At 44.0% G+C, this 17871-nt stretch overlaps 1 protein-coding gene across 1 annotated transcript; it reads left to right on the forward strand.

Moving 5' to 3' along the window:
• The first annotated feature begins 9946 nt into the window (after positions 1-9946).
• Positions 9947-10903, forward strand: LOC142069214 (olfactory receptor 6N1-like). Its single transcript, XM_075119723.1, has one exon. It carries the CDS (start codon positions 9947-9949, stop codon positions 10901-10903), a length of 957 nt encoding a protein of 318 aa, XP_074975824.1.
• The last annotated feature ends 6968 nt before the right edge of the window (positions 10904-17871 follow it).

Consider the following 17871-nt stretch of genomic DNA (forward strand, 5'->3'; position numbering starts at 1 on the left):
GCTAATTCCAGCTTTTGTCGAGCCATGGATTTTGTCATTCTAACCTCTCTGTTTTTAACTAACTTTACACCCGAGGTTTAGAAATAAACAAACAAAACTTGGCTGTACAATTTTGCTGTGCTGGAATAGAATACCTATTCTCTGATAGTGATTGTTAGCCTACAGAAAAAGACAATTCCCTTGTCTCTGCTCTGGGCCCAATTCAAAGCAAAAAACCTCCAACTACTTGGAAATCTGCTTACCAGCAGCCCAAAGGAAAAAAAAAAATCCTTTTTAAACTTGTGCTCCTTGTAAAAAATCAAAATCCTAAAAAAAACAACCCTGCCACTTTTGTCTCCAGGCAAATGGGTAGAATACCCCCCCCCCCCCATTTACTTAAAAAAACTCTGGGTTGGAAGACTGTGAATTTCCCTGCAGGAGTTAAGTACCCTGCCTCCAGGCAAAGAAAACCTGCAATTCACAAAGATAATCCCCTTTTGTCTCTGCTTGGCCACAAAGCAGAGAAAAAACAAGCTGTTTTCAGTTTCAGCTGCTTTCTGGACTTCCTTTCCAAAGGAAAAAAAAAAATCCTTTTTAAAATTTGTATTTCTAGTTCAAAACGTCTCAACTGGATCTCAAAATGATTTCAGGTTAATCCCACCACTATGCCACCATGTCAAGGTTCCTCCCCCACTCTGAACTCTAGGGTACAGATGTGGGGACCTGCATGAAAAACCTCCTAAGCTTATCTTTACCAGTTTAGGTCAAAACTTCCCCAAGGTACAAAATATTCCACCCTTTGTCCTTGGATTGGCCGCTACCACCACCAAACAAATACTGGTTACTGGGGAAGAGCTGTTTGGAAACGTCTTTCCCCCCAAATACTTCCCAAAACCTTGCACCCCACTTCCTGGACAAGGTTTGGTAAAAAGCCTCACCAATTTGCCTAGGTGACTACAGACCCAGACCCTTGGATCTTAAGAACAATGAACAATCCTCCCAACACTTGCACCCCCCCCTTTCCTGGGAAATGTTGGATAAAAAGCCTCACCAATTTGCATAGGTGACCACAGACCCAAACCCTTGGATCTGAGAACAATGAAAAAACATTCAGTTTTCTTACAAGACGACTTTTAATAAAAATAGAAATAAATAGAAATAAAGAAATTCCCCCCTGTAAAATCAGGATAGTAGATACCTTACAGGGTAATTAGATTCAAAACACAGAGAACCCCTCTAGGCAAAACCTTAAGTTACAAAAAAGATACACAGACAGAAATAGTTATTCTATTCAGCACAGTTCTTTTCTCAGCCATTTAAAGAAATCATAATCTAACACATACCTAGCTAGATTACTTACTAAAAGTTCTAAGACTCCATTCCTGGTCTATCCCCGGCAGAAAACCAGCATATAGACAGACACACAGACCCTTTGTTTCTCTCCCTCCTCCCAGCTTTTGAAAGTATCTTGTCTCCTCATTGGTCATTTTGGTCAGGTGCCAGCGAGGTTACCTTTAGCTTCTTAACCCTTTACAGGTGAGAGGAGCTTTCCCTTGGCCAGGAGGGATTTCAAAGGGGTTTACCCTTCCCTTTATATTTATGACAGCCATCATATCAGATTGATTGATTGATTGATTTGATTTGGCTTATAAAAAATATGAGGACTTTCTCAGTAATGGTATCCCACATTTGGACAAACTTTGTCATGAGAAGAGATATGAGATGATGTGAATCAAACTATGTGTGTCTTTGCAACAAAGCCCGATGCCAACTCTGTCCACATATATATTCAAGTGACACCATCATAGGACCTAATCCCATTAGCCATGTCATCAGGGGCTCGTTCACCTGCACATCTACCAATGTGATATATGCCATCATGTGCCACCAATGCCCCTCTGCCACGTACAATGGCCAAACCGGACAGTCTCTACGCAAAAGAATAAATGGACACAAATCTGACATCAGGAATCATAACATTCAGAAACCAGTAGGAAAACGCTTCAACCTCTGTGGCCACTCAGTAAAAGATCTAAGGGTGGCAATTTTGCAACAGAAAAGCTTCAAAAACAGACTCCAAGGAGAGACTGTTGAGCTTGAATTAATATGCAAACTAGATACCATTAACTTAGGTTTGAATAGAGACTGGGAGTGGCTGGGTCATTACACATATTGAATCTATTTCCCCATGTTAAGTAGCCTCACACCTTCTTGTCAACTGTCTAAATGGGCCATACTTGATGATCACAACAAAAGTTTTTTTCTCCTGCTGGTAATAGCTCATCTTAACTAATTAGCCTCTCCCAGTTTGTATGGTAACTTCCAACTAATCTCTCTCTCTCTCTATATATATATATATATCTTACCATATGTTCCATTCTATGCATCCGATGAAGTGAGCTGTAGCTCATGAAAGCTTAAGCTCTAATAAATTGGTTAGTCTCTAAGGTGCCGCAAGTCCTCCTGTTCTTTTTGCGGATACAGACTAACAGGGCTGCTACTCTGAAACCTGTTAATAATGGGAAAGTTATACTGTAAAATGGCCACTAGGTGGCAGCATGTTGTAAGAGTGAGATATGGGCTGCTATTTTCAAAAATGCCCATTAGATGGCAGCATCTCTTGAATACTAATTCAGGGCGGTGCAAGTTCATGATAACTGGCCATCACCTTGGACAGGCATCTCCCAAAAATGAAAGCTGGTGTTTGTCCATGATCTAAAATATTTTCCACAAAGGATGTTTTAGACTAAAACGTGATGTAGAATGGGACTTGTATAATTGCAACTCACAGTGGGCATTGTTAGCTGCAACGCTCTGGAGACACAGAATGAACCAAGTGGGAAAAAGGTCGAAGTGGGACCATTTTGAAAAGCACGAAGAGAGAATACAACTATGAGAGAGCATTTACACTTATTAAATCGAAGGGGAAGCCCATTTTCCGTCCCTTCAGGTAACTGCAGGTCTCTTTACTGAGAAAGTCCCATTTCTGCAGAATGATGAAAGACAAGAACCTCAGTGGAACCTGAGCTCTGTGTGTCGAAAACATGTCTCTCGCCAGCAGAAGTTGGTCCAATAAAAGGTATTACCTCACCCACCTGGTCTCAAACCCTGAGAAATGAGTTCATCGACTCCAGTGTGAGCTGTCCTACGAATAGAGGTGAGCACCCAATTCCAAACTGCTGCTGCTTTGCATTTATATACCACCTTCCAAACCGGGATATTAAAGTGCTTGAGTAATTAAGCATGAGCAATTTAAGATTCACTTTCTATGAAGAATGTGGGAAGTGTCTGTATTCATTTTTACAGTACATCGTCTGTGTCAGGATGCTGGGTAAAGATAGGTAGGACAAGTGGTAGGAGCTGGAGATCCCGGAACTGAAGCCAGGGGTCAGAGTCAGTATCAGGGTGAAGAGTTAAGCCGAGGGTCAGAGCCGGAGGCAGAATCAGGAATTTTTTTCCCCTTCATTTCATTTGCCTACAGTTCTTGCCATTCCTTCCTTAGCTCACTTTTGATTAGGTGTTTAAATGCCAGTTTGCTTAAGGGGATCCCGAGGTCAACTTGTTTGTGATTAATAACACTTTTTGCCAGCCAATTCGTTGCCTGCTATCCCTGTCTGCACCAGAATCCATGAGATTACATTGGTTATATCCAGTTCCACCAGTCTGGCTGTTAGCAGTAATATATCATTAAGAAAATCATTTCTGCTGTCAGACTCACCACTGTGAGTTGCCTGCTGCAGCCCTGATAAGGAGTCAGACAGGATGGCCACAGCAGCTGGCCACACATCTAAAGCACGATTTAGTGCTAGCATAATCCCTTTTTACCTTACTGGAGCCCACTTTGTGTTTTATCTATAAACCTTCTTCTTTCTAGGTGTGCTACTGTTCTCTCCCTTACTATGCTTTCCATGGTTTTACCTAAGCCACACTAAAGTTTACATTTAAAATATCCACATTCTTCTCCCATCCCACCTCTTCATCTCATAATTATCCTTAATGTTCTTTTCTTCTCCCTGATTTGTAACCGCTGATATTTATCATTACTGACTTTTTGAAGCATGGTGGTTTTTGCTTTTCTTTTGTTAGAGCTTATTACTCCATGCCCCGCAACTGGAAGACTTGGTGTTACGTGACTCTTACTCTTTATTCCATTCATTTCCCTAGTTTGTTTATATATAATCTTTGCTGTATTGGTATTTTTACTTACTTCCCCATGTTATGGTGTCCAGCTCTCTCTTTTTGCCCTTTTTATAGCCCTTTGTGAAACTACCTTACTTTTTTATATTTCATTAAGTCCATTAGTTAAGGATTTTTTGCTGTCTTATATGCCTTATTCCTTTCCCTAATTACCGTTTCATATTCCCTGTTCCACCATGGTACACTTCCCCTATCTTCAGGCAGTGTTGGCATCCTAGGAATAGCTAGGCTGGCTGTCTTTATGATTCCTTTATTAATATTACTACAGAATTCCTCAATATCTTCACAGATACATTACTTACTCACATATTGCTCACTTCTCTTTCCAAAGATTTTTCCAGTTTGCTTTTTTAAGATTCCAAGTGGGGATATCCTTTTCCTTGAGATGTAATTAATGTCAAGACGTGGTCACTAGCCATTCCCACCCCTCTGTCAATTTCACAGCTGCATTCACTCCCTATGGTCCCAGATCCAGACATGAGAAGCTTCCATCAGCTGTATGGAACCTGGTAGGCGCTCCATCATTGATTGCTAAATTATTCTCTTCAAAGATTTGCTCTGAACATTTTCCATGTTTTTCTTACTTCCCCGCAATCGGTTGTGACAATTCAGATCACCACAGACAATGAGTGGGCAAGTGACACTTGCAGTGAATTCTTTCAGGTCCATAGCCTCTAGTTTCCTGCATGGGTTATAAACATGATAAAGTCTTAGAGATGCAGAATTGTTTTGTATTGGTATCTCAATAGCATTATCCTTGATATTTAGCTTTCTAATCTCTACTTCAAGGTACTTCAGGTTCTCATTAGTGAAAGGGTATGCGTCCCCACCTTTTCCATTTCTTTATCATGTCCATATAGACCATATCCTGGGATTTTATAGTCTCATTTTTCTATTAGCCAAGTCTTGTATGCATATTAGATCAGGCTTTGTTTTCATATCAAAAATATTGGTCTTTAATTCCTGCCTATGTGCTATTAAGCTGTGGGCATTCAAGCTGAAAATAGTAACCCCTGTTTCTAACTGTCCATAGTAGTTTCACTTAGGAAAGTATGAAGTTGTTCCACTGACAACTGACAACTGACAACACTGAAGTTGCTAGCCTGCAGCTTTAATTATAATTCTCATTTTCTGTTTTCTTTCCTGTTTGAGAACTACAATTGATTACATCAACCATTACTGCAATGAATCTCTTTTCATCCCAACTTTTGGAGTAACAGCCGTGTTAGTCTGTATTCGCAAAAAGAAAAGGAGTACTTGTGGCACCTTAGAGACTAACCAATTTATTTGAGCATGAGCTTTCGTGAGCTACAGCTCACTTCATCGGATGCATACCGTGGAAACTGCAGCAGACATTATATACACAACGTTACTCATTCCCTTCCATTAACTTGTTGAGGGCTATTGCCTTTCCTCACATCAGGTTCTCTTTTAGGTATCTCCTAACAGCTTCTGCACAGGACATGTTATTAGCAACTTGGGGTTTTTGTAGTTCTCTAGCTTGCTCCCCTCAGTACAACTTGTATATTCTGAGCTGTGTTTTCCTCCACATTTGCAACATTTTTGTTCTGTCCCTTCCTCACAGTCATCCTATGAATGGTCACCTCCACACTTACTGCACTGTATTTTCCCATTGGAATTATTTGCAACATGACCAAATCTCTGGCCGCTGTAGCATTTCACAGAAAGAGGACTATAGGACTTTGATACCCTAAAGTTACTCTGTATTCTGGACTATCTGGTCACATCCCTCCCTTAAAATGTGACCAGCACAGCTGTAAGGCACTTGCTATCACTGCCTCTTCTGCGAATTAGCCACTTAGCACTTATCACCTTATCTCCACCTATTCCTTGCTTTCTTTCCTGAAATTTCATTTGGCACCCCAGATACTACCCATCTTGTTTCTGTGAGGAATTTGGGTAGCTGACAACTTATTTGTATTTTACTTAGTACCTTTGTCTTAAGGAGTGTCCCTACTTGGTCTTTGTTTTTACATTCCACTAATGAGTCTCCAGCAGGTACCATCTTAGCTCTTGCTCTGTCTCCAGCACTTTTTTGATCCCCTCTGCCATTCTCAGGGGGCTGATATCCCCTATCTTTATGTCCTTATCTACGGATTTTACTGTTAGGTAATTTCCCCCCATTTCCCTTTCCTGCCCTCCTATTTGCTGGTCCTTCTTCTGGGTGCAGAGAATCTCCCCTTTTCTTTTTCCTTGCTGGCATCCAGTCTTCGTCAATGTTTTCCCTGTACTCATGGTCTAGCCTGGTTTCAGTTTCATTTCTCTCATCCATCTCACTCTGCCCAGCCAGCCACCGAGCCAACACCCCACAGTCACCACTGAAACAGCCTTTCTTCAACCAGATCCTGGACACTTCCTTTTACACCCCATCACTTTATATAGGGTCAAGGAGCCAATCAGGGATAGCTAAGACCACTGTCAGTCAGATCACATGAGGCGGAACTTCCCCTGGTGTTAAACCACTGCAGATTGTGTGTTGCAAGTAATAATCAAATTACAGGTAGCAATGTGGGGATGTTTGTTGCCTGGTAATCCTATAGACCCACTAGGCCTTACATCATCTCTTCTAGGGGTGCTGCCCAGACAGGCTCTTCTAGGAGGATGATGGTATGCTTGGCAGATAAGGGAAGCTTGACTATCAAATCCACAGTAATAACCACCTAGAGTCTAGATAGGGTGTCTGAAGGTGCTGAGGGGCGCCTTCTTACTAACTAAAGGAGGAAGTGGTCTTGGGGAATAGAGCATCCAGGAAATTATAGGGCTTGAGGATGCACATCAGCTGGGTATGGTCAGGGAGGCATTCCCCTTTTCAGGACAGGGCATTGGCTGCCTTGTTCTGGTGATAGGTGATGGTAAAATAAAAGTGTGTGAACAACAGGGCCCATTGAAGCTGTCTTTGGTTCAGCGCCTTTGCCCTACGGAGATAGTCCAAGATTTTAGGATCTGTGTATACCTGTATTGGGTGTTGGGCACCTTCAAGGTGGTGGTGCCATTCCCCGAAGGTGGCTTTGATTATTAGAAGCTCTGTATCTAAAATCTCATAATTTTGTTCTGCTGGGTGTGAGTTTCCGAGAATAATAAGCACAAGGGAACAGGTGCTGTTGGGGGCCTGATTCTTGGGGAAGTATGGTCCCAATTGCAACATTAGATGCATCAGTCTCACTGACAAAGGCCCGCATTGGGTCAGGATGGCTCAAGACTGGAGCACTGGTGAAGGCCATCTTGAGCTGGTCGAACACCTGTTGAGCCTCCGGAGAGTAGGTGAAAGAGGCGTGTTTGCAGAGGAGCACTGTCAATGGGGCTATCTGGTCTGAAAACCCAGGCATGAAGTGCCTATAAAAATTAGCAAACCCAAGGAAGCACTGCAGCTCCTTGATGTTCCAGGGGTGCCGCTCAGGTCCGAACAGCGTTCACCTTCCTGGGGTCCATTTTGAGGCCCTCGGAGACAGAATGTAACCCAACTACTTCACGGAGTGTTGGTCAAAGCTGCCCAATTGTGTTCGCACCATGGGAAGTTCTGTCCGAGGGCTGTCAACCTGTTCAGGCGTGTTTAGTGCCCCTTGCAACATGCTGGGCAGGGGGTGACCCACTGCCTCCATGTCCCACAGGGTTGGCCTTGTACAAGTGTAAGGGGTGGTCCAGGAAAACTTCCAGAATCCTTGGCAAAGGTAGGCAGGACTAGTGGCAGGACCTTGGGATCACAGAACTGAAGCCAGGAGTCAGAGCCAGTGTTAGGGTCAAGCTGAGGATCAAGCAAAAATCAGAGTCAGAGTTAAGCCGAGGGTCAGAGCCAAAGACAGAGTCAGGATTGGGATGCGGGTCAAACCCAGGTTTTGACCTTTAATCATATTTGTTACTCTTCTCTAGACTTTCTCCAATTTGTCCACATCTTTCCTGAAATGTGGTGCCCAGGAATGGAAGAATTACTTCTCGTGTCTTGCCTACAACACACCTGCTAATACATCCGAGAATTATATTTGCTTTTTGTGCAACAGTGTTACGCTGTTGACTCATATTTAGCTTGTGATCCACTATGACCCCCCAGATCTCTTTCTGCAGTACTCCTTCCTAGGCAGTTATTTCCCATTTTGTATGTGTGCAACTGATTGTTCTTTCTTAAGTGGAGTACTTTGCATTTGTCCTCATTGAATTTCATCCAATTTACTTCAGATCATTTCTCCAGTTTGTCCAGATCATTTTGAATTTTAATCCTATCTTCCAAAGCACTGGCAAACCCTCCCAGCTTGGTATTGTCCGCAAACTTTATAAGTGTACTCTCTATTCCATTATCTAAATAATTGATGAAGATATTGAACAGAACCTGACCCAAAACCCATCCCTGTGGGACCCCACTCATTATGCCCTTCCAGCATGACTGTGAACCACTGATAACTACTCTCTGGGAATGGTTTTCCAACCAGTTATGCACCCACCTTATAGTAGCTCCATCTAGGTTGTATTTCCCTACTTTGTTTATGAGAAGGTCATGAGAGACAGTATCAAAAGCCTTACTAAAGTCAAGATATATCACATCTACTGCTTCCCAGCATCCACATGGCTTGTTACCCTGTCAAAGAAAGCTATCAGTTTGGTTTGACACGCTTTGTTCTTGACAAATCCATGCTGACTGTCACTTATCACCTCATTATCTTCTAGGTGTTTGCAAACTGATTGCTTAATTATTTGCTCCATTACGTTTCCGGGTACAGAAGTTAAGCTGATTGGTCTGTAATTCCCCGGGTTGTCCTTATTTCCCTTTTTAAAGATGGGTACTATATTTTCCCTTTTCCAGTCTTCTGGAATGTCTCCGGTCTTCCACGACTTTTCAATGGGGTGACGAGTGGAGATAGAGTCTTACTAACCCGGATCACACATGCCAGATTGTTTCTAGACTCTGAGTTTAGGGAAAGCATCTTTTTTCACCCAGTGCCTTTCCTGTATTATCATCTCACACTCATTATGGAGTGGGGAGGGTCATTCCCCAGTTAGGGTTGCACATCAGCCTGGTTTTGCACCTTCCTAAGATCCACCCTTCATAGAGCTGTATTTTATGACTGCTACATAGCTACTGTTGGGAAACAGAAAAGGCACTGCCAGTCCCACCACGTTCCCATCACCACCACAGGCACTAAGGGAGAATTTACTCCACTTCATAATTTATGGCATGAACTGATCTCTTGTGAGGGGGTGCAAATTATTCCTTCTCCTACAGGGCACTGAAATGCTGAATATACCAGGATATAGTGTTAGAATTCATGGAAAGAAATCTAACAGCAGGACGGTGCCTAAGAACTCTAGACCACATTGAAAAATCTCAGTCCAAGATTTTAGTTGATGTTTGATTTTGACTCCTAAGACATGGCATGATTCTGGCCATTGCCAGGAGTGAAATACAGCATTTAAGCATCATTGTTAAGCTCTGGTATGTCACTAGATAGGATATGATAGACAGAGAAATGATCTGATCTGTCATATCAGTATGTGGCTACCGGATAAATGGGCTTTTATAGTAATCACTGGTATCCGTGTCGAACACCCTCTTCCCCCTCAGAGCAATGTTCTGTCCTTGGACTCAGTTTCCTGGCACTTTGCTCTGAAATCTAAATTTAGCCTTAATATTTCAGCCTGTAACCAGGAGGGGGAGGGAGTTTCTGAATATTTATGGAATTAATTCACGGGATTTGATTAACTTTTAACTCTGTGTCCTTCCAATTCAGTCGCACAGATTTATTGTTCCTAGACTCAACCAATGGCAGACTGCAGAAACCAAACAGCCATCACTGAATTCTTCCTCCTGGGATTCGGGGATCTCCCTGACCTGCAAATTCTTCTCTTCCTAATGTTCCTAGTGATCTACATGGCAACCGTGGTTGGGAACACCCTCATTGTGGTGCTTGTTGTGGCTGACCAGCATCTTCACAGCCCCATGTACTTCTTCCTGGGGAATTTGTCCTGCGTAGAGACCTGCTACACCTCAGCCATCATGCCCTGGATGCTGGCCAGTCTCCTGACTGGGGACAAAACCATCTCAGTCAGTGGCTGCATCATACAACTGTATTTCTTTGGTTCTCTGGCAGCTACAGAATGCTGTCTCCTAGCAGTGATGTCTTATGATCGGTATTTAGCGATATGTAAACCCCTGCACTATTCAACTCTTATGAACATCAGGTTTTCCTTCCAGTTGGCTGCTGGCTCCTGGTTAAATGGTTTTTTGCCTATTACCATCTTTGTCTTATTCCTATCACAGTTAATATTCTGTGGCCCAAATGAAATTGACCATTTGTATTGTGATCCCCTCCCACTGATAGAGCTCTCCTGCAGTGACACCCACCAGGTAATATTGGCGGATTTCATACTAGCCTGTGTATTCACCCTGCCTCCATTCCTACTAACCCTGACATCCTACATGTGCATCATCGCCACAATCCTGAGAATCCCTTCCACCACCGGGAGGCAAAAGGCCTTTTCCACCTGCTCCTCTCACCTCATTGTGGTGACAATTTTCTATGGAACCCTAATGATTGTCTACATGCTACCGAAACGTGGTACACTGAGAGACCTAAACAAAGTGCTCTCTCTTTGCTACACGGTCCTGACTCCCCTGGTAAACCCCCTCATCTACAGCCTGAGAAACAGAGAGGTCAAGGAAGCTTTGAGGAAAGCAGTCAGTAAATGTGGCTTTTGCAAAAACGTGCAGAGACTCTGAGATAAAAACTTAGCTTTGAAAACCTCAGGCTGTCTGGGTGATTTCAGCAATCATCCCCCATTAAAATTAAGTTGAAAAGTCCTAGTGACAATCTCAGCACTCAGTGTTGTCCATCTCAGTGGAAGGACCAGGGAGGGAGGTGGCCATAACCATGTTCCCATCATGGAGTTAGGGGCACTAGGCAGAATGGAGACAAAATTGTAACCCATTGTTTAGATCTTTTAAAAAGCCATGATCTTGATCAAAATAAATGTTTGGACAATGAAAATAGTAACTCCTTGTGCAGCAGAGATGGGAACGTAAGGCTGGGAAATCTGCCACCCCTGAAATTGTGCTTATTACCATCATAACCCTCTGCAAACCAACCATCTTCACTGAACTCACAGAGGCCGGAGGCAAACAACCAGGCCCCAGCAGTGACCTCTGGACACTTCACCAGGAGCAGCGTTATAGCTCTTATCTGGGCTACACCCGGCTGTGACCAGCTCCAGGAAAGCAACAGCTCCAGGCTCACCGGGCCCTTGGAGGCAGGGAGGTTGGACAAACAAAGAGGTAGACTCACACGTCAGGTCCACTGGAACTGTCCAGGCCTAGCTGGGGGTTTGCTAGGGCACCCGTAGAACTGAGGCCGTTCTGGGGGTCGGGTCTGTCAAACGGTCACTGACGAGGGACTCTGCTCATGGCCCTGCAGGGCATCAGCTGCTCTGCTTCCCCCAGCTGCACAGAGCAGTTCAAAGGGAGGGGACCTGTTACAATGAGCATCCCCAAAACTAATTGCAACAAGCCCAATGTCCAACAGGGCTAGTTCTGAGGGCACATGTCCAGTCAGCCCCAGGTACCCCAGGCAGCTCTGCTCCGCACAGGGCCCTTTCCTCGGGGGGTGAGGCAACTTATGGTGAGAGGAAGCGGCGACCACCTACCAACGGGCAGAACTCCTGTGATGCCAAACATGGCAGTGCTGGCTCAGTCACTGGGAGCACGTCAGGGCTTGGCCAGAGGCCGGGGAGCTGGGCACCAGTGAGAATTGTAGGGCTCCGACTCTGCAGAAGGGATTTCACAAGGGACATAACAGAGTTAGTCACCCAAATCCCTTTAAAATGGGAGATGGATGCACATCACATTACACGCCTCTGAGAATCTCAGCCTTGAGAGTCACTGGGAATCTGTCATGGTAGCTTCAATCTGTGCATTTCCATTGGACACAGAGCCCACATCAACAGAAAGGCATTGGATGGATGGGAAACCCCTGCTAAGCCTTTGAGAGCTGCTGCCACAGTATACGCTCTTGTAGCCACGAATGTTGCAATCATTTTTTGTACGATTTTGTTCCCAGTGGCTATAGTTTGAAACAGCACCCACCTAGCAGTAGGTAAGAAATGAGGAGAGATGCAGTTATGCTGTCTAGGGCCACAGGAGGGCAGAGAGGACAGGTGCAGCTGTGCTGTCCAATGAACAGCAGCCAAAGTGGAGGGGCAAGAAAGGAGAAGTTATGTTGCCAAAGGACCAATGGAAAGGGAGGTGAAGCTGTATAACCTGTGTGTAAGTGCTGAGTAGAGAGCACTGAAGAGACGAGGACCTCTGTGCTGCATAGTGAAAGGTGGATAGTAGTAGATGTTACGGAGTGAGATATGGGCTGTTATATTAAACAAAGGGCCACCACGTGACATGAGAGTCAAGAACAGGAAAGAGGCAGCTATAAAGAGAAGAATCCACTAGAGGAAAGAGCAACAGGCTGTCATGCTGGGAAATCAACACTAGATGGCAGCAGAGTAGAGGAAATGAGGCGGGTGGGGGTGTCAGAAATACTGACTAGTGACCAATAGAGTTCAGTAGCCAATACAATAATGGGGAAAAGAACAGGAGGACTTGTGGCACCTTAGAGACTAACAAATTTATTAGAGCTTAAGCTTTCGTGGGCTATAGCTCATTTCATCAGATGCATAGAATGGAACATATAGTAAGAGATAGATATACATACAGATAAGTTGGAAGTTACCATACAAACTCTGAGAGGCTAATTAGTTAAGATGAGCTATTACCAGCAGGAGAAAAAAACTTTTGTCGTGATCATCAAGATGGCCCATTTAGACGGTGGACAAGAAGGTGTGAGGCTACTTAACATGGGGAAATAGATTCAATATGTGTAATGACCCAGCCACTCCCAGTCTCTATTCAAACCTAAGTGAATGCTATCTAGTTTGCATATTAATTCAAGCTCAGCAGTCTCTCCTTGGAGTCTGTTTTTGAAGCTTTTCTGTTGCAAAATTGCCACCCTTAGATCTTTTACTGAGTGGCCACAGAGGTTGAAGTGTTCTCCTGCTGGTAATAGCTCATCTTAACTAATTAGCCTCTCCCAGTTTGTATGGTAACTTCCAACTAATCTCTCTCTCTCTATATATATATATATATATCTTACTATATGTTCCATTCTATGCATCCGATGAAGTAAGCTGTAGCTCATGAAAGCTTAAGCTCTAATAAATTGGTTAGTTTCTAAGGTGCCGCAAGTCCTCCTGTTCTTTTTGCGGATACAGACTAACAGGGCTGCTACTCTGAAACCTGTCAATAATGGGAAAGTTATACTGTAAAATGGCCACTAGGTGGCAGCATGTTGTAAGAGTGAGATATGGGCTGCTATTTTCAAAAATGCCCATTAGATGGCAGCATCTCTTGAATACTAATTCGGGGGCGGTGCAAGTACATGATAACTGGCCATCACCTTGGACAGGCATCTCCCAAAAATGTAAGCTGGTGTTTGTCCATGATCTGAAATATTTTCCACAAAAGGATCATTAGACTAAAACGTGATGTAGAATGGGACTTGTATAATTGCAACTCACAGTGGGCATTGTTGGCTACAACGCTCTGGAGACACAGAATGAACCAAGTGGGAGAAAGGTTGAAGTGGGACTGTATTGAAAAGCATGAAGAAAGAATACAAATATGAGAGAGCATTTACAGTTATTAAATCGAAGGGGAAGCCCGTTTTCCAAGGGTAGATCACAGGCACCAGCTCATCCCTTCAGATAACTGCAGGTCTCTTTACTGAGAAAGTCCCATTTCTGCAGAATGATGAAAGACAAGAACCTCAGTGGAACCGGAGTCCTGTCTGCCAAACCCTGAAGAGCTCTGTGTGTCGAAAACATGTCTCTCGCCAGCAGAAGTTGGTCCAATAAAAGGAAAGGAGGACTTGTGGCACCTTAGAGACTAACCAATTTATTTGAGCAGAAGCTTTCGTGAGCTACAGCACCTCACGAAAGCTTATGCTCAAATAAATTGGTTAGTCTCTAAGGTGCCACAAGTACTCCTTTCCTTTTTGCGAATACAGACTAACATGGCTATTACTCTGAATCCAATAAAAGGTATTACCTCACCCACGTGGTCTCAAACCCTGAGAAATGAGTTCATCGACTGAAGTGAGAGCTGTCCTACGAATAGAGGTGAGCACCCAATTCCAAACTGCTGCTGCTTTGCATTTATATATCACCTTCCGAACCGGGGTATTAAAGTGCTTGAGTAATTAAGCATGAGCAATTTAAGATTCACCTTCTGTGAAGAATGTGGAAAGTGTCTGTATTCATTTTTACGATACATAGTCTGTGTCAGGATGCTGGGCAAAGGTAGGTAGGACAAGTGTTAGGAGCTGGAGATCCCGGAACTGAAGCCAGGGGTCAGAGTCAGTATCAGGGTCAAGAGTCAAGCCGAGGGTCAGAGCCGGAGGCAGAATCAGGAATTGGGACAAGGGTCAAAACCAGGTTTCAGCATCCCACTTGTGTTTCTAGGGGTCGATCAGGAGTCAGAATCAAAGTCAGAGTCGAGGTCAGTACCAGGACTTCAGACACAGAGAAGCAAGGTGGTCATGGCAGCTGGCTGGGATCCACATTGTTGCCTGGACACTTCTTGGTGCGCCCCATGGGCGAATATAGGGTCAAGGAGCCAAGAGCACTTTCAGTCCGATCATGCAGGATGGAATTTACCGTGGCGTACAACCACTGCAGATTATGGGCCACAGGGAATGAGTCAGCTACAGGCACTGCCAGGTTGCAGTGTGGGGATATTACTTACCCTTTAACCTTACAGGCCCAGGTCCAAGTCCTGCTGATACGCACAGTTACTTTGGGTGGCTGTGGTATGGGTAGCTAAGGGTTAAATTCTGCAAGCACTGCCTCATGGTAGCTGTAGACAGACCTCAGTGGTCTGATGCTCAAAAGGAAAAGCCCCGTGGGAGAAATGCATGAAGCAGTGTATGAGAGATACAGGGTGGGTGAGGTAATATCTCTTATTGGACCAACTTCCGTTGGTGAGAGAGACAAGCTTTCAGCTACGACACTGCATGAACCAGTGTAGTCAGGTTCAGACGCCCTTCTCGAACCCCCAGGGGACCTTTGGGCAGGAACCCTGAACTAAGGGACTTCGGAGTGGATAAAAAAACAGCCTGTGGCTCAAAGGGTTACTGTGGTGCTTGGATATATAAACAGGGTGATCTGGAGCAGAGAGGCTATTTTACCTCTGTATTTGGCACTGGTGCGACCACTGCTGGAATCCTGCGTCCAGTTGTGGTGCCCACAATTCACGAAGGGTTCAGCGAAGAGCCATGAGGACGGTTAAAGGATTGGAAGACTCAAGGAGTTCAGTCAGTTCAGTTTAACAAGGAGCAGGTTAAGGGGCGAACTGATCACAGTCTGTAAGTAACCATGTGGGGATGAGAAATGTGATAAGGGTGGGCTCATCAATCTAGCAGAGAAAGGTATAACAAGGGTTAAGAGCTGGAAGTTGAAGCTAGACAAATTCATACGAGAAATAAGGCACAGTTTTTATCAGGGAGGGTAATTAACCACTGGAACAATTTACAAAGAGTCATGGTGGATTTCCCATCAGTGGAAATTTTAAAATCAGGATTGGATGTTTTTTCTGAAGGATTTGCTCTAGTTCAAACAGGAATTAATTCAGGGAAGTCTTACGGCCTGTGTTTCACAGCGATGCAGTCTAGATGATCCCAGGGACCCTTCTGGCCTTGGAATCTATGACTAAGTGGGGAGAGATTCTGATTGGGGTGTCAGACTATCCGAGAGGCCGGGGTTGCAGGGGGCAACCTGCCTCATTGTTTTTTGGGGGTACCTGGGTTAAGTGGAACCTGCTTAAACTGGCAAGGAAAGGCAGTGTTTAGATAGACAAATCGTCTCATACCATTTGAAGTCATCACGTATCGGGGTGCTTTACCTCCTACTGAACCGAAACAATACCCTCAAAGTTATCCAGATCTACGCTCCCACAAGTGCATGCAAAGATGAGGATATGGAAGGATTCTATCAGGAGCTGGAGGAAACCCTCGCTCAGAGTTCCACATAAAGGATTGCGATGGGAGATTTTAACGCCAAGGTTGGAAGAGGGAGAGAGGACGAAAAGTTCAGAGGTATCGGAGAATGAAACGTGCGAGAACGGCTAGATATATTGGCAGAGACGAGGAGAATGTTCATTGGTAACACCTGGTTCCGAAAGAAGGCCAACAGAAGATGGACCCGGATCGCACCAAATGCGAAGACAAAGAATGAAATCGATTACTTCCTGATCGATAGACGATGCTTCCTGCAGGATATTTCAGTAGTGCCATCATTCAACACCGGAAGCGGCCATCGCCTGCTGAGAGCCAGACTCACGTTCACTGTGAAGGTGGAGAAAAAGGCACTGTGTATGGCGAACAGAAGGCACCAACCGGTAGCTTTCGACAAGGCAACCCTGAAGGAAAACATTTCCAGTGAAGACTGGAGCCTCCTGGACGGCTGCGATGAGGATTATGAGAACTTCAGCAAGAGACTGAAATGGTCCGTGAAATCAGACAATGTGTGCATAGGATTTTATTGTTTTAACCCTGTTTCCCTCTGCTAGGTATGTTTCTGTGAACCAACCAGTCACACCTGTTTTTGAAGAGGCCATCCTGAGTCACTAGAGGTTCACACTGGTCACAAGGTCCCAGAGAGGATTCCATAGCAGGGGACAAAGCCAGTTGTAGCTGCTGGAGTTAAATACGGATGGTGAAACAGGGACGCTGTAGCCTGCAGACACACGGCACCCATTCTATATACATGGGAGATAAAGAGATGGATATACAGCTGAATACTTAAGGAGAGAGAGAGAGAATAGAAAAATCAGTGAAATAAAAGTTTTAACTTTCCTACCAATATTGGTTGGAATTTTCTAAGTGCCTTAATGGATTTAGGTGCCCAACTCGTCAAGAGGAGCGGGTGCCTAACTCCTATAGAGTACTATCGAAGTCTCAGCCTTAATAGTCCAAGAATTCATGTTACAGGGAGAGAATTCCCAGCACAATTTAACAACATTTTCAGGTTCCACAACTTATATAATGGAAAAGGTTTTCAACTCTTATTAATATTTGCTAAAGGTAGTAAATCTGGCTCTACCTGTTGGGAATTTTTGATATTTTGGAACTGTGTAACAATGTGAAAGAATCACAGAGGTACATTCATAGATTTATAGATTGGAAAGCCACAAAAGACCATTAGATCCTCTAGTTTGATGTCCAGCACTAGATTTATTGATTGATTGATTTGGTTTATACAAAAATATGAAGACTTTCTCAGTAATGGTATCCCACATTTGGACAAACTTTGTCATGAGAAGAGATATGAGATTATGTGAATCAAACTATGTGTGTCTAAATGGCTGCCCATTATGGTGGGCTCTCAGACCCTTCAACATAGCAACTGGGTTCCTGGTCCAATTCGAGAGATGTTGATATTTTGTTAAATCTGCTGCATAAAACTTACGATAATATATCCAAAGAGTCAACATACCAGCCAGCTCTGTTCCTGCAACTCCATTATCAAACCAGGGGGCTTCCTTCCCCCCAACTTCTTCTTTGCTGGGTTAAAGCTTAAGTATGTTTTTGCCAATCATCTCCAAGACGTATTTTTCTCTTCCTCACTTTTTATCCTTCCTAGATACACCCC

This window comes from Caretta caretta, chromosome 14, assembly GCF_965140235.1.
Source record: "Caretta caretta isolate rCarCar2 chromosome 14, rCarCar1.hap1, whole genome shotgun sequence".
Classification (NCBI taxonomy): domain Eukaryota; kingdom Metazoa; phylum Chordata; order Testudines; family Cheloniidae; genus Caretta; species Caretta caretta.